The sequence below is a fragment of the Numida meleagris genome, chromosome 11 (genome assembly GCF_002078875.1).
Source record: "Numida meleagris isolate 19003 breed g44 Domestic line chromosome 11, NumMel1.0, whole genome shotgun sequence".
Classification (NCBI taxonomy): Eukaryota; Metazoa; Chordata; class Aves; order Galliformes; family Numididae; genus Numida; species Numida meleagris.
In genome coordinates, this window is record NC_034419.1 from 2,561,131 (window position 1) to 2,576,958 (window position 15,828).

General features: G+C 43.6%; 1 protein-coding gene across 2 annotated transcripts in view; it reads right to left on the reverse strand.

Moving 5' to 3' along the window:
- Nucleotides 1–15,828, reverse strand: part of USP4 (ubiquitin specific peptidase 4) — a 34,704-nt gene that overhangs the window by 18,420 nt on the left and 456 nt on the right. For both annotated transcript variants that reach the window (XR_002442621.1, XM_021409784.1), the window contains exons 3-11: nucleotides 15,599–15,729; nucleotides 12,134–12,260; nucleotides 10,852–10,997; nucleotides 10,547–10,608; nucleotides 5,952–6,095; nucleotides 5,205–5,322; nucleotides 4,350–4,523; nucleotides 2,383–2,541; nucleotides 523–747 (exon numbers count right to left, since the gene is read on the reverse strand). Coding sequence is in view for 1 of the 2 variants with exons in the window: in XM_021409784.1 (XP_021265459.1) it covers nucleotides 523–747; nucleotides 2,383–2,541; nucleotides 4,350–4,523; nucleotides 5,205–5,322; nucleotides 5,952–6,095; nucleotides 10,547–10,608; nucleotides 10,852–10,997; nucleotides 12,134–12,260; nucleotides 15,599–15,729 (1,286 nt within the window). In the remaining variant the exon portion in view is untranslated. The remainder of the gene's footprint in view (nucleotides 1–522; nucleotides 748–2,382; nucleotides 2,542–4,349; nucleotides 4,524–5,204; nucleotides 5,323–5,951; nucleotides 6,096–10,546; nucleotides 10,609–10,851; nucleotides 10,998–12,133; nucleotides 12,261–15,598; nucleotides 15,730–15,828) is intronic.

Here is a 15,828-nt window from a genome sequence, read left to right on the forward strand (position 1 = left end):
ACCCCTTACCCCCAAGATTACACTCTCTATACAAATCAAAGGCTCTAATGCACAACACGTGCAAATATTGCCAAGCAATGCCTCCAAAGCCACTCTGCTTTTTCCTTTGGTAAACACCTATCTACCATTAGAGCTTCTGAGCGCCCCAGATGTCGTGCACAAGCATGGCAATCACAAGGTTACTTCAGGTACATGTGTCCCACTTGAAATAAAGAGAAAGAAAAACATATTAACATCTACCTTGGAAATAAGCAGGCTTTAAAAGCAATCAAATCATTCCTCTGTTTCTGCAAGAGAGATTTTTTTTTCCCCTTTTGTTTGAAATTGGAAGTCCTTACTCGTCTAGAGAAGTTTCCCCTTTGCATTTTCCAAGGTAACACAAGGAAAACGTGACCATGCAAACACATTACTGCCTTCAGAGAGCAGTATGTCACATAGGTGACCTCATCACAGGAAAAGCTTAAAACCTAAGAGAAAGAGACTCAGATAAAAAGAGAAATTCATGTCTTAGTCACGCCTCACCTGGACAGGTCTGCGCTGCGGGTCTGCATATACCAGGGTAACTTCCAGGAGACGATCTCTCTTCAAAGGCAGTGGAAGGGTTAGGTAACAGAAGGGATCAAAGGTCACAGAAACCTTAGAGCATTTGGGACAAACAAGGGTAGACTTGAAAAGACCGTGAAAAATATCCACAATGATAGAATCGTTTCTCAGGCGATGGTTCTCCCAGGCTTCTTTTGCTACAACCTATACAAAGAAAAGAAAGTAAGTATTAATTCTCACAAACATGAGGCACAGCAAGCACAGGGAAGAAAGCAAACTCAGTAAGTTAATGCTCACAGACACAAAGAAACTTCATAAAAAGGTGGGTACTCTATCTCCAGCCTAACACACCTGGATTTTTCCCAGTAAAACTAAGGCCCTGTGTCAAGCCAGAAGTACAGGAATTTGAAAACAAGGCAGAAATCTGAATACTTCCTACATCAGGGGAAATGGAAGCACCTAAGGAAAATGAAGGAAAGCTGGGCAGCCTCTTCACCCCACAACCATCACTGCTGCTTGGAAGAAAAAAAGAATAAATATACTTCTTGTATTGTTGCCACACACATGAAAAAGCAAAAAACTATAAGCTCTTGCCAGTTAAGAGGAAAAACACATAGTCACAAACACTTCCAAAAAAATAATTGCTTTACCTGGCTTTTATGAGCGTTACTACAGCATATTTACTGTGGATTCTGCATTTGTCAGTACATTGCAGTTGTTTGTAACATGACAAAAGTCAGAATTCTGATCAGGAGGAACGTGATTTCATTTAGGGAAAGAAAGACATTCCACTACGATGTGTGTCATCTCAACGTGAGCATGGCATTTGTCAACTTCAGAGAAACAGAAGTGCCTGTAAGGTGCTCTCATATCAGTATTAACAGAAGAAAATGGTAGGAAAAAAAAAAAACGAACATGAGATTTTTCAGGCCTCTGTCGAGAAAATGGCATGAAAGAATTATTGTTCTGTATTTTGGTAGAGCCAAAACAGGGTAACTGGAGCCCAAGGGTGTAAAACTGCTTTTTACATCCATTCCACAGCACCAGAAAGGAGGAAAAATCAAGTCAAGCCTGTGCAGGAGATGCAGTTGATTCACCAAATGTTAGGAATTTGTCTAGAGCCACAGCAGTACCACGTTACAGTGACTCAACTCTGCATAAAACTTAGCTCTCACTTTGCTTTGTCCAGAGCTTTCATACAACCTGCTCAATGTGACAGCTCACAGCTTACATCCATTGAGGGGCCACAAGGGAGCACGCTTGAGTAGCCCAGCCTGTCTGACTGACTGCAGCCTCCCAGAGCACTGCTTGCAACACAGGGCACTTATCCAGACAATTTCTGGAGAGCCACCCTGGCACCTTCACACGCATCCCCACTCCCACCCAATTCCGCATGCAAGCATGACAGTCTGCACAGGAAGCATCTGCCTCAAATTGATGCTGACAGCTGCTGCCCAAACTACCTGGAAGATGACAGTGGGCACGAGCAGTCAGGAGACAAGGTTATAGTGGCAACTGCAACCTACTTGTAGTTGGCTCTTACATGACAAGATCAAACTTCCTTCTTTTCCATTGCAGACCTACATCAGAATGGTACGGTAAGCGTATTTTCTTGCATGCCAGGAAGAAGAGAGCTCTGCTGTAATGCAGAGCAACAGCTTTGCAAGGTGTCATGAAGAACCACCTAGGCCACAAAGCATAACAGGATTCTCCCTTCCCAGCTATGGTAGCTTTGCAGGGAAGGCTTTAGTATGGCTGGTGGGCAGGAAGCTTCACAAAACCAATTTACACTCCTTCAGAAGCACTGGTTGCCCTATTCTCAAGTAAAGGGCACCATACCGAATCGGGTCTGCCATTGGCATCCTTCAGCTCCAAGTAAGGTTTCTTCTTCACTCTATTCAAATCCTCATGCAAGCCATCTAGAAGAAAAGCCAACAGCTCCTGGGAATCTTGCTGCTGGTATCCCGAAAACTGAGGAGCAAACCGGCCAACCTGCGTCTGCAACATAACACAAGAGTTAGAAGGGGCAAGTATGAGCTGTATGCAAAAGACAATGGAATAAAAACACATCCTGGCTTCCACAGAGACCAACCCCATGCTGCCTTATATCAGCAGCAGACCCCAGAGAACTGGATGCTAACAGAGTAGAAGGTGCCAAGATTAATTTTACCAACCATTTTTTCATTTCATCCCTCAACTATCAAGGGAGAAGAATGTATTTAGTGTTTTCACATGGAAATCTAAATTAGGAATATTAATTTAAGAACCTGCAAACAGCCAGCACAGAAAACTTCTCTGCATGTTGCATTTTTCAATTTCTTCCAGAAGCCTACAGCCACAATGCAGAATAGCTGCATGAAGGTGTACTGCAAGACAGGAAACACCTGCAAAAGAGCTAACGTGACTGGCTTACAACTAAGTTTGAAACCAGCAAGTCATCAGTAGTCTCCAGCTATTCTAAAAAATAGAGGTACTATCCTAAAAGATGTAACAGGCTGAGTAGCAACAGCCAGAAACATCACAGCCAAACGCAACCTCTGCTACTCCATGCCACAGGTGCCATATCACAGCACTGCCATTTAGCCTTCCTGCTTTTACAAACAACACATTTTCCTGCAGTACTACATTCAACAACCAGCTGAAGGAGTGGCCTGTCCAAAGGACCATCACTCATCTCCTCACCAACGCATGGCACCAAACACTTCTACAGTCATGTTGAGTATGTTTTAATCACAATGACAACTGCGAGGAAATCCAAACCAAAGGGCTGAGACAGTTAAACACTGTCACCCATCAGTGACAATATTAGAAAAATCACAAGTAATACTGCTCTGGGAAATAAAAAGCAACGCTTATTCCAGTCTTCAATAAGAACAGCCAGCACTAGGGCACTTTTGTGGATGCCCACTGATTCTGTTTCTTTCCTCCAAGCAGTTTACAGAACAACTTTAATAGTGATGGATGGCGTGCCACCAACTCCAAGTGGCAGACATTAAAAACACCTTGCTGCTTCAGAACTACCTGTGATCCTACAGAGGACAATTCCTGCGGTGCGCAGGACTTTTGCTTCAGGTCTCAAAAAGCACATAACTCAGCTTTGAGACTACACCACGCAAAACTCAACCAGCAAAAAAATTCACATTTACACTACAATCAGCTCATTGCTTATTTTATGCATTTGGGATGTTATTCTTCCTCACGTTACTGGGATTGCACTTACAGAAGCAACTCCTAACGTTCCTTTGATGCTTTTATTATGTTGTTCTGCACTGGAGCATCTTGGTATTATATTTAGAACAAAAGACAAAGTTAAAATTTTCCTAGGGTGGTTGCATACCACTGCTACACTACAGGGTTTTAGCTGGAAGCAGCTTTGTGCTGAAGCACTGCCAACACTGAAACAACAGATAACGTAGCAGACAAGGAAATGCTTTTTGCTCTCTATTTTATAATTCCATTTTTGCATTTATAACTTGCACGCTGCTAAAAATTAAAAGCTGGCAATTCTCATGACCTTGCCTAGTTTTGCAACAACAGTCGTGTTGATGCATATAAAAACAGCTCTCGGGTTAGAAGGTCATTTACTAAATAAGGCAGTTAATGGTAAAAAGCAGCAGCCAACTCCGGGTTTTGACATTACTCACTGACTTGTTCTTCCTTCCCCATTCTCTGAAAAGTAGCTCCTTAAAAAGTGAAATAACACTGAAGCAGTTCTGTTGTTAGTGCTTCCAAGACACCAGAATTTGTGGAAGGCTTGTTAACTTCTTCTGTCAAAGAGCTTTGCTGTAAGAACACGGAGTACTTACTTTAAACATACGTGGGGCCACATGAGACTGCCTCCCAGACCAAATCTGTTTAATCAGTTCCGCATAGGCTTCTGCAATTTCTCCTCTCATTCCCAAGGGGTTGCTGTGATTTATTTCAGCTTCATATTTATCTTCCAAGAAATAGTCAGTCAGAGGAGGGGTATTGCTCAGACACTTAAAAAAAATCATTAAGGAAATGAATTTACTGCACTGGACAATAAATCTGTGTGACAACGAAATAACAACTCCAACTCTCACATCAGAACATGCACTAATTTTTTTTTTTTTAAAACAAATCTGGTGAGACAGAGTATTTAATAATAATAAAAAAAATCTCTCAGGAAGGTGTGATACTGTAACTATTGTAACTGGAACGTGGCTGGAAAACAAATTAAAAAAAAAACTCCAAAGAGTACAGCATTCAAGACTCCTTTCTCTTTGCAGATGCCACACTGGCTACTCTCAAACAGCAGACCTGCCCACAGCTGTAAGCTTTCTCTTTGGAGCAGTTTCTACCAGTTTATCAAGAGTAAGACATGCAAGGCTCTCTGGCCTACAGCTCTTTGGTTTTCCTTCAGGAATTTCTCCATATTCCGTTAATTCCTTCTGTAGCTTCCACTGGCACTTCAACCTGAGAAAAGCTTCTCAGCATAATGCTGAAGCCTGACAACACCAAGCCTGCAAGAGACCACAGTTCTGTGTGCTCATCTCACCAATGCTGCACACGCAGGTTAAATTGTTTTCCACATCAGACCATTTCTACACAATCACTTTTCCTCCCACAGATTCTGATTCACAATCTCTGCGAGACCACTCTTGTGCTTAATTCTGAAGAATGCTCCTTTCAAACTTTACCTGTAATGCAGAATTCATGAAGCAGGTATTCCCAAGGTTACTGAGTCCACAAAGGCCAGGTTGTGACAGGGAAGCAGAGTCCCTGCTGCTGTAAGAGTTGCAAGCAAATCCAGAACCTCTGAAAGAAAGACAACACAACATACTCTGCAATGAGTCTACCCAGTCTTGGTAATTTTGAAGACTTGCATCAAACATGAGTAAAAAAATTGATTAGCGAAAGGCACCAGCCTTCGTGTTTCTGCTGCTTCACAGTGGCAAGCACTAGATGCCAGGATCATGAGGTATACACGCCAACTTTGGAAACATTAATCACTACAGAGTCTATTATTAATGTACGCCTCAGAACACTTTCATTTCCTCTGTCTACAAGTACACAGCACTCTGTCCTAATGTAGCAGCGTAGTGTAAGAGCTCATGTGATGAGCTGTTAGAGCTGGTAAGGAAATTACAGTTTCTGCTTGGAAAGGCTGCTATCACCCAGGCAGAAGGAGAGACGAATATAATCCTTTCCCTCATATCCCCAGTCCTCTGAAAATCAGGCCAAGCTCTAGCAGTTAGCAGTGCCAGAACATGCACTACTTTTCTAAGCAAGCAGGGAACAGCAGAACATAACTGCCTCAAAAGCAAGGTTTGGTTAAAGTTACCCAAGTGTACCAAGCAGCATCACAGTCCTTTTCTATACAGGCAACAAAGCGCAGCAGCGCTCACATGAAGGACAAAGACACAAAAGCTGATTGCAGCTCTTACCCCCGGCCCAGGCTGGAGCTGCTCAGTCCATAGGAGTTACTGCTGTCACCGTTAGTAATGACAGACGTGGCAGATGCTGAGGAGTAAGAACTCGCGGATGGTTTTGAAGAGGTAGTAAAGTTTCTGCTAGTAGCAGTGCTTGACCTGGAAGGAAGGAAAAAAGAAAAAGTAGAAACAGTGCTACTGCTTTTGTCACCCCCAAAACCATCTCCCACAAAACCCCAAGGACTTGCCACTTTACAGTTAGCCCCTCTGCAGATTTCACTGCTGTGATCCGTGTGATCATGTTTCCAAAAGCTTGTCTGAACAGAAACACCAAACAGAAGAATCAAAAGGGGGAGCTGAAAGGCTTGCTTAAAGCAAAATCTGCCGGTCAGAGTGAAATAAGAATGTATTTCAGATGGCACAAGTAACAAGGCATCAAGACTTAACTCTACTCATACACCAGCTTGAAGCAAACAAAAATTACAGTCTTAATTATCACAAAAGGGTCGCCTCATGTTAAAAGTAACAGCATCAGTTCTTCTCTACTTAAGACCCAAAGCATCCGCTCAAACAGAACTGTAATTAGCAAGAACCAAACAAGGTGGGCACACAGCAGTTTGTCACCAAGCTGGCTGATACAACTCCATTCCCCATGGGCAAAGCACATCACTGTAGTGGCATGCATGCCACGCACACAGCAGCCCTCAGCACACCGAGGCTGGGGGTACTGGAGGGGATGCACGGAAACAAAGCTGTTCAGGAAGGCAGCATACATAGGAGATGACACAGGGAACCCGGGCAGTAGCAATCTAGGCTGGCAGAGAGAACTTCCAGATTCCCTAAGCTGCTGAATATCATGGACCTGGTCACTTGGGTTATGGAGAAGGCTGAGGTACTCAATGAATTTTCTGCCTCACTGAGGAGGGCTCTAGCCACTGCTCAACATGCACAAACCAAAGGCAGGAGCTGGGAGAGAATGAAGAGCCACCTGCTGCTGAAGTTTAACACCACCTAAGGAACCCGAGCGTATTTAAGTCCACAGGACTTGATGAGATGCATCTGAGGATCCCGAGGGAACGGGCAGGTGAAGTTGCTAAGCCATTATCCATCATATCTGAGATGTCGTGACGCTCCAGTGAAGTTCTCACCAAATGGAAAAGGGGAAACATGACTCCCATCTTCAAAAAGGGAAAAAAAAGAAGATGCGGGGAACTACAGGCCAGCATGGCTCATCCCTGTGCCTGGAGAGATCATGGAGCAGACAGACCCTCCTGGAAACTGTGCCGAGGCACTTGGAAACAGAGGTGACTGGTGACAGCTAGCATGGCTCTATTTAATCCAGCAGACCACAATCTGAAACATCAATAATCACTGCAGTCAGAAACTCGCATTGCAATTTGCAGCATTGAGCATTTGGCTTCAGCCTCTTCTGGGCACTGGCTTGTGTTTATCTCAATCTGCTGCCTGTACACTTCCTTATTTAATTTCCGTTTCTCACACACCACAGAACCTGAAGTATTCAAACCACCTTCTATCTTTCCCATCGATATAACACTTCTAAGCCCTCCGGTACCAAAATCATCTGCCAACTCTGCAGCGACCCACTGGATTCCTTCTGAAACCATAACAGCCTACTTTTCAAACATCCTGACAACCTCAGAGGACGCTATCATTTCACATGCCGTTTACCAGCACGTCAGTTAGGAAAAGAAAACCTGCCAGTTCACACTCAGGATTTCCCTGGTGAGCCACGGAGGCTATTTTTTGTTAGGATATGTGCCTCGAGGCCGCTACAGGGGCTCACGTTGCATAGGCTGCCAGGGTTGGAATCACAATCCCACAGAGTCCAGCACGTGCTCAGGGCTCACGGTCTGAAACCCCAAACGTACAACTTCACATTTCACAGTACTGCTGCACACGGCCCCCATTCTGCCAATTAAAGACAGATATTTCAAGTTTTACCACGCAACCTTTCGAAGACCCATACAAATGGCAAGGGAAGAGAAATCTGGAGAGCAGCAGTATAAAGACAAAGATTAATCTAGCACAAAAACTGTGAGGCCATATGGTTGATAAGCAAAAAAAAAAAAAAAAAAACCAAAAAACTGCCAAGAGGAACTGTTTGAAAAAAAAAATTAAAAAAATGAAAGATTTTCAGGTGGTTGGAAGGCTTAGCTAAGAAAAGAATTCTAATTCAGCTGAGGATACCATGAGAGCACACAGTAGAATTAGTCCTCCTATAAAGTAGGGATCCAAAAAAGCAAACTAAAAATGCTTCAACCAAAACAGAAGGGAGAGCGAGAAAAGCTGAAATTTGTATTTAACTGGAAAAGCTGGGGCCATCATGAAATGCCACATAGAAAGTGCACAAATGCAAGAGTCTCTCCAGCAGAACTGATGCAGTCAATGCTGCTCAAAGCAGAGCAGCTGCTGCAAGCACAAGCACTTGAAAGTCAAGAAATGAAGATCTGCCCATGCAGTCTTTGGCCCCGTGGCTGAAGGGCTTCCCCAAAGTCACCAGCACACGAGGCAATGGGGGAAGAAGAGGTTCAAATTTAGAACTGAATACTTATGGCATGATGCGCCTACAAAATGCATCCATGGCCTTGAATCACACACAACAATCTCTGGCATTATCACTGAATGGTGTATAAGGTTGAACAGATGCCTAAATCAAGACAGAGTAGTTGAAGAAAAAACGTGTGTTCTAAGATGGGTGAACTAAGCAACAACTCCTCAATATTTTTACTGGACAGTGTACCAGGAAGAAAGAAGTTCAGCGAATGTACAGCACTACCAGTAACCAGAAGAGCATCATATTTTCTCTCCCCTCTCCTTTGAGGAGGGTGGCAGAGCGCCGTGCTGCAGCCCCACATCCTCCTTCCCCACTGCCTTACAAAGCACATCCCAATGCTGTGCTCCAGGTCAGCAAGTCTTACCAGCTCATAACAGCTGAAATGCTGGCAGTGTTTCACTTCAGATTTGTAAATTACTCTTAATGAAAGGACGTACTGAAAAAGGTAGATTCTCAATACAATATGGAAAGTAGCTGGAGAATATTGAAAAGCCAAATAAACTACAAGTGACAGAGCACTTATATGAAGATATGGTATAAAAAGGGAAGGAAACTAAACAGATTTCAGAACAGATTATGACTGATGTGAAGGCACAGAGCAATTATAAATGCATTAATAGAGAGCAACGTCAATGATTCAAGAAAGAGAAGGTCAATCTAGCTTATTTGGTTAAGAATAAATTTAGTAACAAATACACAGCTTCATTATTTCTAAATATAAACCCCTGGGAAAATAGGTTAAAAGTTTTGTGATACAACTTGTGTGAAGAGCAGCAGGAAGAGAACACACCCAAACAAAGCAGCCCAGGCTGCTACCCGGCTCACTGACCCCTGATGGGAGCGAGGACGTACAGCAGAGGAGCACCAAAATGCAGTAGAAAAGCTCCCCAGACCATCAGAACCAACCTAACTCAAACATCTCGAGCCAGCAGCCTCGGGAAAGGCTGGAGCCCAGCTCCATGGCAGACAGCCACGTGCCATGGCTGATGAGCAGCTGTGCGTGGCTGCCCCGTAACACCCACTGCCCATCACTACTCCATCACCTTCATGATATGAATACTTGCACGCTTTTCACAGTGCACTCTTATGGAAAGTTCACTGTGATCCTGAGGACGTTCATTCTCTGAAGCCATTTCCCCAGCATTACATCTCTGAAGTACAGAATCATTTCAAAACAGGTTTCCCTAACAACCCTGTTTTGCCCTGCTCTTCAGAAGCAGCTCCAGTAAGATCCCGATTTCAAAAGGAGCAACTCATGGAACCTGCTGCCATTTAAACTGCATTGTACAGAAAAACATTTCCTCTATCGCTATCAAATCTGATGGCCCCAGCTTCACTGGCTTTTACCTTCTGCAGTATAACAATGAATAAAAGTCATTTCTCATCACTGCACGCAACTTACACCCTACTACATACATACAATATTTCATCACACCCTCATCTTACTCATGTCTTCTCTAGAGAGAAGAATGTTTGTGGCAACATTTCCAGGTTTCTAGTTAGTTGGTTTTTTGGAGGTTTTTTTTTGGTTAGCTGTTGTTCTGTTTTGTTTTTACAGGGGGTGGAGGGGCACGTTTGTCAAACTGTTTGCATACTGCTTTTAAGGAGGAACTACTAGGATGTGGAGTATTCACTACTGGCAGCTTTGGAAATATATGCTGTGATCATTTTTTTCTTACAGCAGTAGACTACTACAGACTTTTCACTGGGCAGTCTACAGAGGTAGTTTCTTAAGTAAGCTAGCTCAACAAAAATAGCACTGCTGTCTCCTAAGCACTGCGGAAACCTAAGCTATTTAATCCTTACACAACCTCTTTGAAAAGGGCTTTAGGACAGAAGACTGTTGCTAAAACAAGAAACCAGCTGTAGGGCAACTGAAGGATATTTACATTGAAGATGTGACACCCCCTAAAACACACCAAACAAATAAATTCACAACAACCACCAATAACTGGGCCTCTACAGAGGATGTGTGCTCACTAAAACTAAGCAAACAAGCTGAACTAAATAATGGAAGCCATTACTTTACTCTTACTTTGCAAGGAAAGGATGTTCAGGCCACGTGCCATCTTCATTTTTCACTTCTATTAGAACAAGCTGAAAGACAGTCCAGGTAAGAAAAAGTAACTAAAAAATCCACTATACACTTCACAAAGTCATCAATAAATCAGTTATCAATATTTGTTCAAAGTACTTGACGTGAAAAGAAAACAGTACATGACAATCTAAAATTTAACTTCAGAGATGAAGCATTGCTCAAGGAAACTTGCACTGCCAACTGCTGAGCGTTATCAGAGCACACATTTACCATGAGCACTGAAAAATAAATACGCCCCTTACCTCCCCGTGATAGATGTTTGCATCTTCCAGAGTGACACCCAGCTCGCTGAGCTGCTCGTAAGAGCCATCAAAATGGCTGCTCCATAACCTCACATCCTTCTCAGCTGGGATTTTAAACAGTTTCCGTATCTCTTTCACAAGAGTGGCTGTTGAGGAAGGAAAAAAAAAAAAGAAACACCAAAATTCTTAAAACACAAGAACTTCTGAAGAAAAAACTGGAAAGCCATTCTTCTAGCATCACTGATCTGTCAAGGGCTTTTGAGTAGGAAATGGACCGTGGGAGTTACAATTGCTCTTATACCTTCTCAAGTACTTAGCGTGAAAGAAAGAAATGCAGTTATTTCAGTCATACATTTGCGTGCCAAGCCCTCCATCCAATAACATTCAGAACACTCTGTGATGCTCCTGCCCAAAGGCCAACTCTGGGGGAAGAGCCATGACTTGAAAACGCAGGTTGAAGGAGGAAGTGTTTCCAGTTACCAACAGCAAACTGAAAGCAGCATCTTTATAGACAAATTATAGCCCAAATCCACCATTTTTACATACGGGAATTACACAGAGGCCACGTTTCAGGAAGAAGAGCAGCATAGGAAGAGCCACTGAGAAGATATCTAAAACATTCACGCTCAAGGAAGAAGGAATTATACAAGGAGAAAAGACAAAAGACTGAACTGCTTTACACGAGTGACAAAGAGGTTTCTCAAGAACACTGGTTAGTAAACAACACGTTCTGCAAAGCTCTTAATGACAACTCCCTGCTCTGCACAAAGAGTCACTATGGTTGGAAGAAACTTCAGGGTGTTCCTAATCCAAGTGTTCAAAGCTGAGTCAACACTGCATTCAGACCGGGCTGCTGCTTGGGACTTAGCCAGCCGGGTGTTCAAAGCTGGCAAGGAAGGAAATTCCCCATTTGGGCCCTGTTCAAACATCCAGCTGTTCTGACAGGGAAACCTTTTTCATTATATTCAGTTGCAAACTCTCATGTTTCACATTATGACTACCATCTATTGTAATCTTGCTGTGTGCTGAAGCAAAGAACCTGCCCCCCGTGTTCTCAGTAACCTCCTCACAGGTTCTGTGAGGCTGTTAAGAGATGCTCCTCAAATCCTCTCTTTTCCAGGCTAACCACAGCTCCCTCAGGCTCTTCTCACAGATCACACGCTCCAGCTGGATCACCTTATTGCTAGACTCCTTCTAGTCGCAACTTTCTAGCTCTGGAAGATACAAAGCATCTCTTGACAAAGCACCAGAACACAGCTTAATGCATGAGGGAGCTACTTACCAACACTATCTCTTCTGCTAAAGCAGCAGCTGATCACGTTGGAAGGACTGCTGCCCTCACACAGCTTCAGCTCCAGAGGATAAACTTCAACTTCACAGTGCTTTGCATACAGACCAAATTCCATCACCTGCAAACAGAAGGAAGGTGCAAAATAACACAAGTAATAATAAGGTATTCTGCAAGATTAGCTACCCCTCTTCATCTACAGATTTTAAATTACATTATGGCAGGAAAAGAAGCACATCTTAGAAGCCAGCTATACGACAACATCAGTGCAGCAGGAAGAGAAAAAAAATAGCTGAGAAGATGTATATCATCCGATGCTACAGCTTCACAGTACTACAGAACAACTGCCCTCCCCTATACCTTGACACCAAGAACTTCTCTTTACCCTGAGACCAGTTTCCAGCTTGCTGGTGTACAATACTCAGTTCATAATTAATTCACACTTATTTAATTCCCCAGCTCCGTGCCAGGGTGACTCCACCAGTATTATTATTTCACTACACGTGATTGCCTGCAAGTGAGTTGCTTTAAAGCTTGCTATTTTATTCATTTCAACGCTATGCACATTTCCTTCACTTATTATGGAGGAGAACTACATACAGCACAATCCTGAAGTCTTGCAACACAGCTTGCAGAAGTGATACTACATATATCTACGTAAATAAAAGCCCAGATTTAGTTCATTTAAGACTGTACAGGAAAAATGAGGTTTCTCAAGTTCTAAACTTGACAAACCTTGAGATCCTTCTCAACTTGGAAAGACGCTGCAAAATATATCCTATTAAAAAAATAGTATGAAAAACTAACCTGTTACTTGCACAGCACTTTGCAACTACAAAGCCTAGGAAACTGACATCATATTTCATTTAAGCAGAAGACGTAGAAGCTTTTTCCCGTGCCATCAGACTTGCTACAATCTACATCCACGATCTATATCTGCATCATTTTTACTGAAGTGGATAAATGAAAAAAAAAAAAACAAAAACCACCAAACGCATAAGAAAAAACACTTTGCTCAGTTTTGGAAAGAAAAGAATCATCAGGAATAAGATGTGAGGCTTTTGTTGTTGCTTAATGCAAGGGAAACCAGTTACAAATTCTCTGTTTCTTTTTTAGCAGGAATTTTAGCTAACAGCGCTTGTTAAAGGATCCTGACTCAGAAACAAGTGAGAACTGTGTTCAGAAATGGAAGAACACTTTCCAGGGAAAAGCTCCCGACCGTATCGCTGTGCCTGTTCACAGCATGGCAGCACAGCTTGGCCCATGCTCCAGGTCATAAGAGGCAAGCCTTCTTCCATCGCTTCTCTGAATAACTCTGGCCAGCCAGCTTGCCCTCTGCACTAAGCTGGCCAAAGCAAAACCCGGGCCATCCCGTTGGGCAGCGCGCTCTGAGCACAACACATACCCAGGTGCTGAGGAAGCACACTGCTATGAACATTCAAACCTCACAGTTCCCTATTCTGTACACTAACACGCTCAGTCTTTTATAGAGATTGTCCCAAAAAAACACCTTGGAAACACGAAACAAGATGAGCTAGAGATAAATCTAGTCTTACCTTCCTGTATTTGCCTCCAATCACCAGACACACAGGGACGGAAAAAATCTCAACTTGTAAAATCATGAATACACTTGAAAAATAATTACTTTCCAAATCTTGTTTTTACAGATACTCTGATACATGAATCAATCTACGTTTAGGCAAAGAGCACTTAAGGATCACAAGTTTAAGTACTTTACTTCCAATGCCATCTAGAAAATTCTGTCACTAGATACCAGCCAGGTTACGCTCACACGCAGGACTGTGGTTTGTGTACCCCACTGACCTTTCACTTCCTATTTTCTCTAACAGAACGCCACATCCCATAGACATGCTACTTCGCTATATTTCTAAGTGTGTGTTTTTTTAACAGCAAAATCCACTGCAACTAGCAGGTTAACAGCAGAGACTGAAATTATTGCAGCAATTTTTTAACTTATTTTTAACTGAGCCATGATAACTCAGCATCTTTGTTTGTAAAACAGCATTTGCTCTAAGCTCTAGCACTCAATAACTATGGTGCTGAATACTTGTATCTGAAAACCCAAAACTAAAACAAAAACAAGACCTCTTTTACATGTGAACAACTGACATTTCAGAAGAGTGACTTGTGAATTCTACCTTTCAGAATGGCTTATACACTCAGAATGCATTCATAACTACATTTGCAAAACAATGCAAAACGCCCTACAAGTTTATAAAAGAAAACTACAAATGTGTCTCTTCTTTTTGGATTTCAGAGTGTCAGACTTTTGGGAGAGAAAACAAGAACCAACTTCAACTCCACAGAAAGTTTCCAAACCATCCACGTTAAGAGGTACTTTATGCCAGTGCCCCACTCTGTCCCAGAAGATCAGGAAGCCTGACTAACAAATCGCATGCAACATGAAAGCACCACACTGCTCCAAACGATCATAAATGCATAAAGGTAACTGGAACAAGGTTCATGGCTCTCACCCCATGTAACCCATCCACAGAGAGTCAATGAGGATTCAGGCACTTTAACACTGGCAAGTCATGTTCTTTCAGATAACGAGCTAAGAGCAACCTGACGTTATTCCCTCAACTCACATCTAGTGAAACAAACACCACAGAATAGTTAAGGTTGGAAAAGATCTCTAAGTTCATTGAGTCCAACCATCAACCCATCACCACCATGCCCACTAAGCCGTGTCCAACAGAGCCACATCTACCCTTTTCTTGAACACCTCCAGGGACAGTGATTCAATCACTTCCGCAGGCAGACTGTTCCAGCACCTGACCACTCTTTCAAAAAAGAAATTTCTCCTAACATCCAATCTGGATCTCCCCTGGTGCAACTTGAGGCCATTCCCTCTCATCCTATCAGTGTCACCTGGCAGAAGAGGCCAATCCCCACCTCGCTACAACCTCCTTTCAGAAAGTTGTAGAGGGTGATAAGGCCTCTCTGAGCTTCCTCTTTCCCAGATGAAACAATCCCAGCTCCCTCAGCCGTCCCTCACAGGATTGTGCTCCAGACCCTTCACAGCTCCGCTGCCCGTCCACGGACAGACTTCAGTACCTCGATGTCTTTCTCGTAGAGAGGGACCCAAAACTGAACACAGTACTTGAGGCGCAGCCTCACCACAGCTGAGTACAGGAAGACTATCACCTCCGTGCTCCTGCTGGCTGCACTGTTTCGGACACAAGCCAGGATGCTCTTGGCCTTCCTGAGGCCGGAGCTGGCTCATGTTCAGCCAGCTGTCAATTAACTGCCCCAGATCCTCTTCTTCCACACAGCTTTCCAGCTGCTGTGCCCCCAGCCTGTAGCGCTACATAGGACTGTTGTGACCGAAGCGTGGCACTCGGCACTTGGTCTTGTTGGACCTCATCCAATCAGCCTCAGCCCCAAAGATAAGATAACAAAGGTATGCTGAGGAAACCTTGCTCCACCCATACATACTTTCCTCACGATGGGCTGCTGTCCCTCGATGCAGCCGTACCACGAGACCAGCTTCTGCCAGGCGCTGCTGGGCACCAGCACGTAGTCCAGCTGGGCGATGAGGTGCTCCTTTAAGCTCTGAGTTTCCCCATCTGGAAGGGAGATGTGCGTAAGGTCCGGCTTCCTTACAGTCCTTCCCTTCCCACAGCGACCGTAGCCCGGGAAGCCCCGCGCAGCCCCTCAGCCCCCGG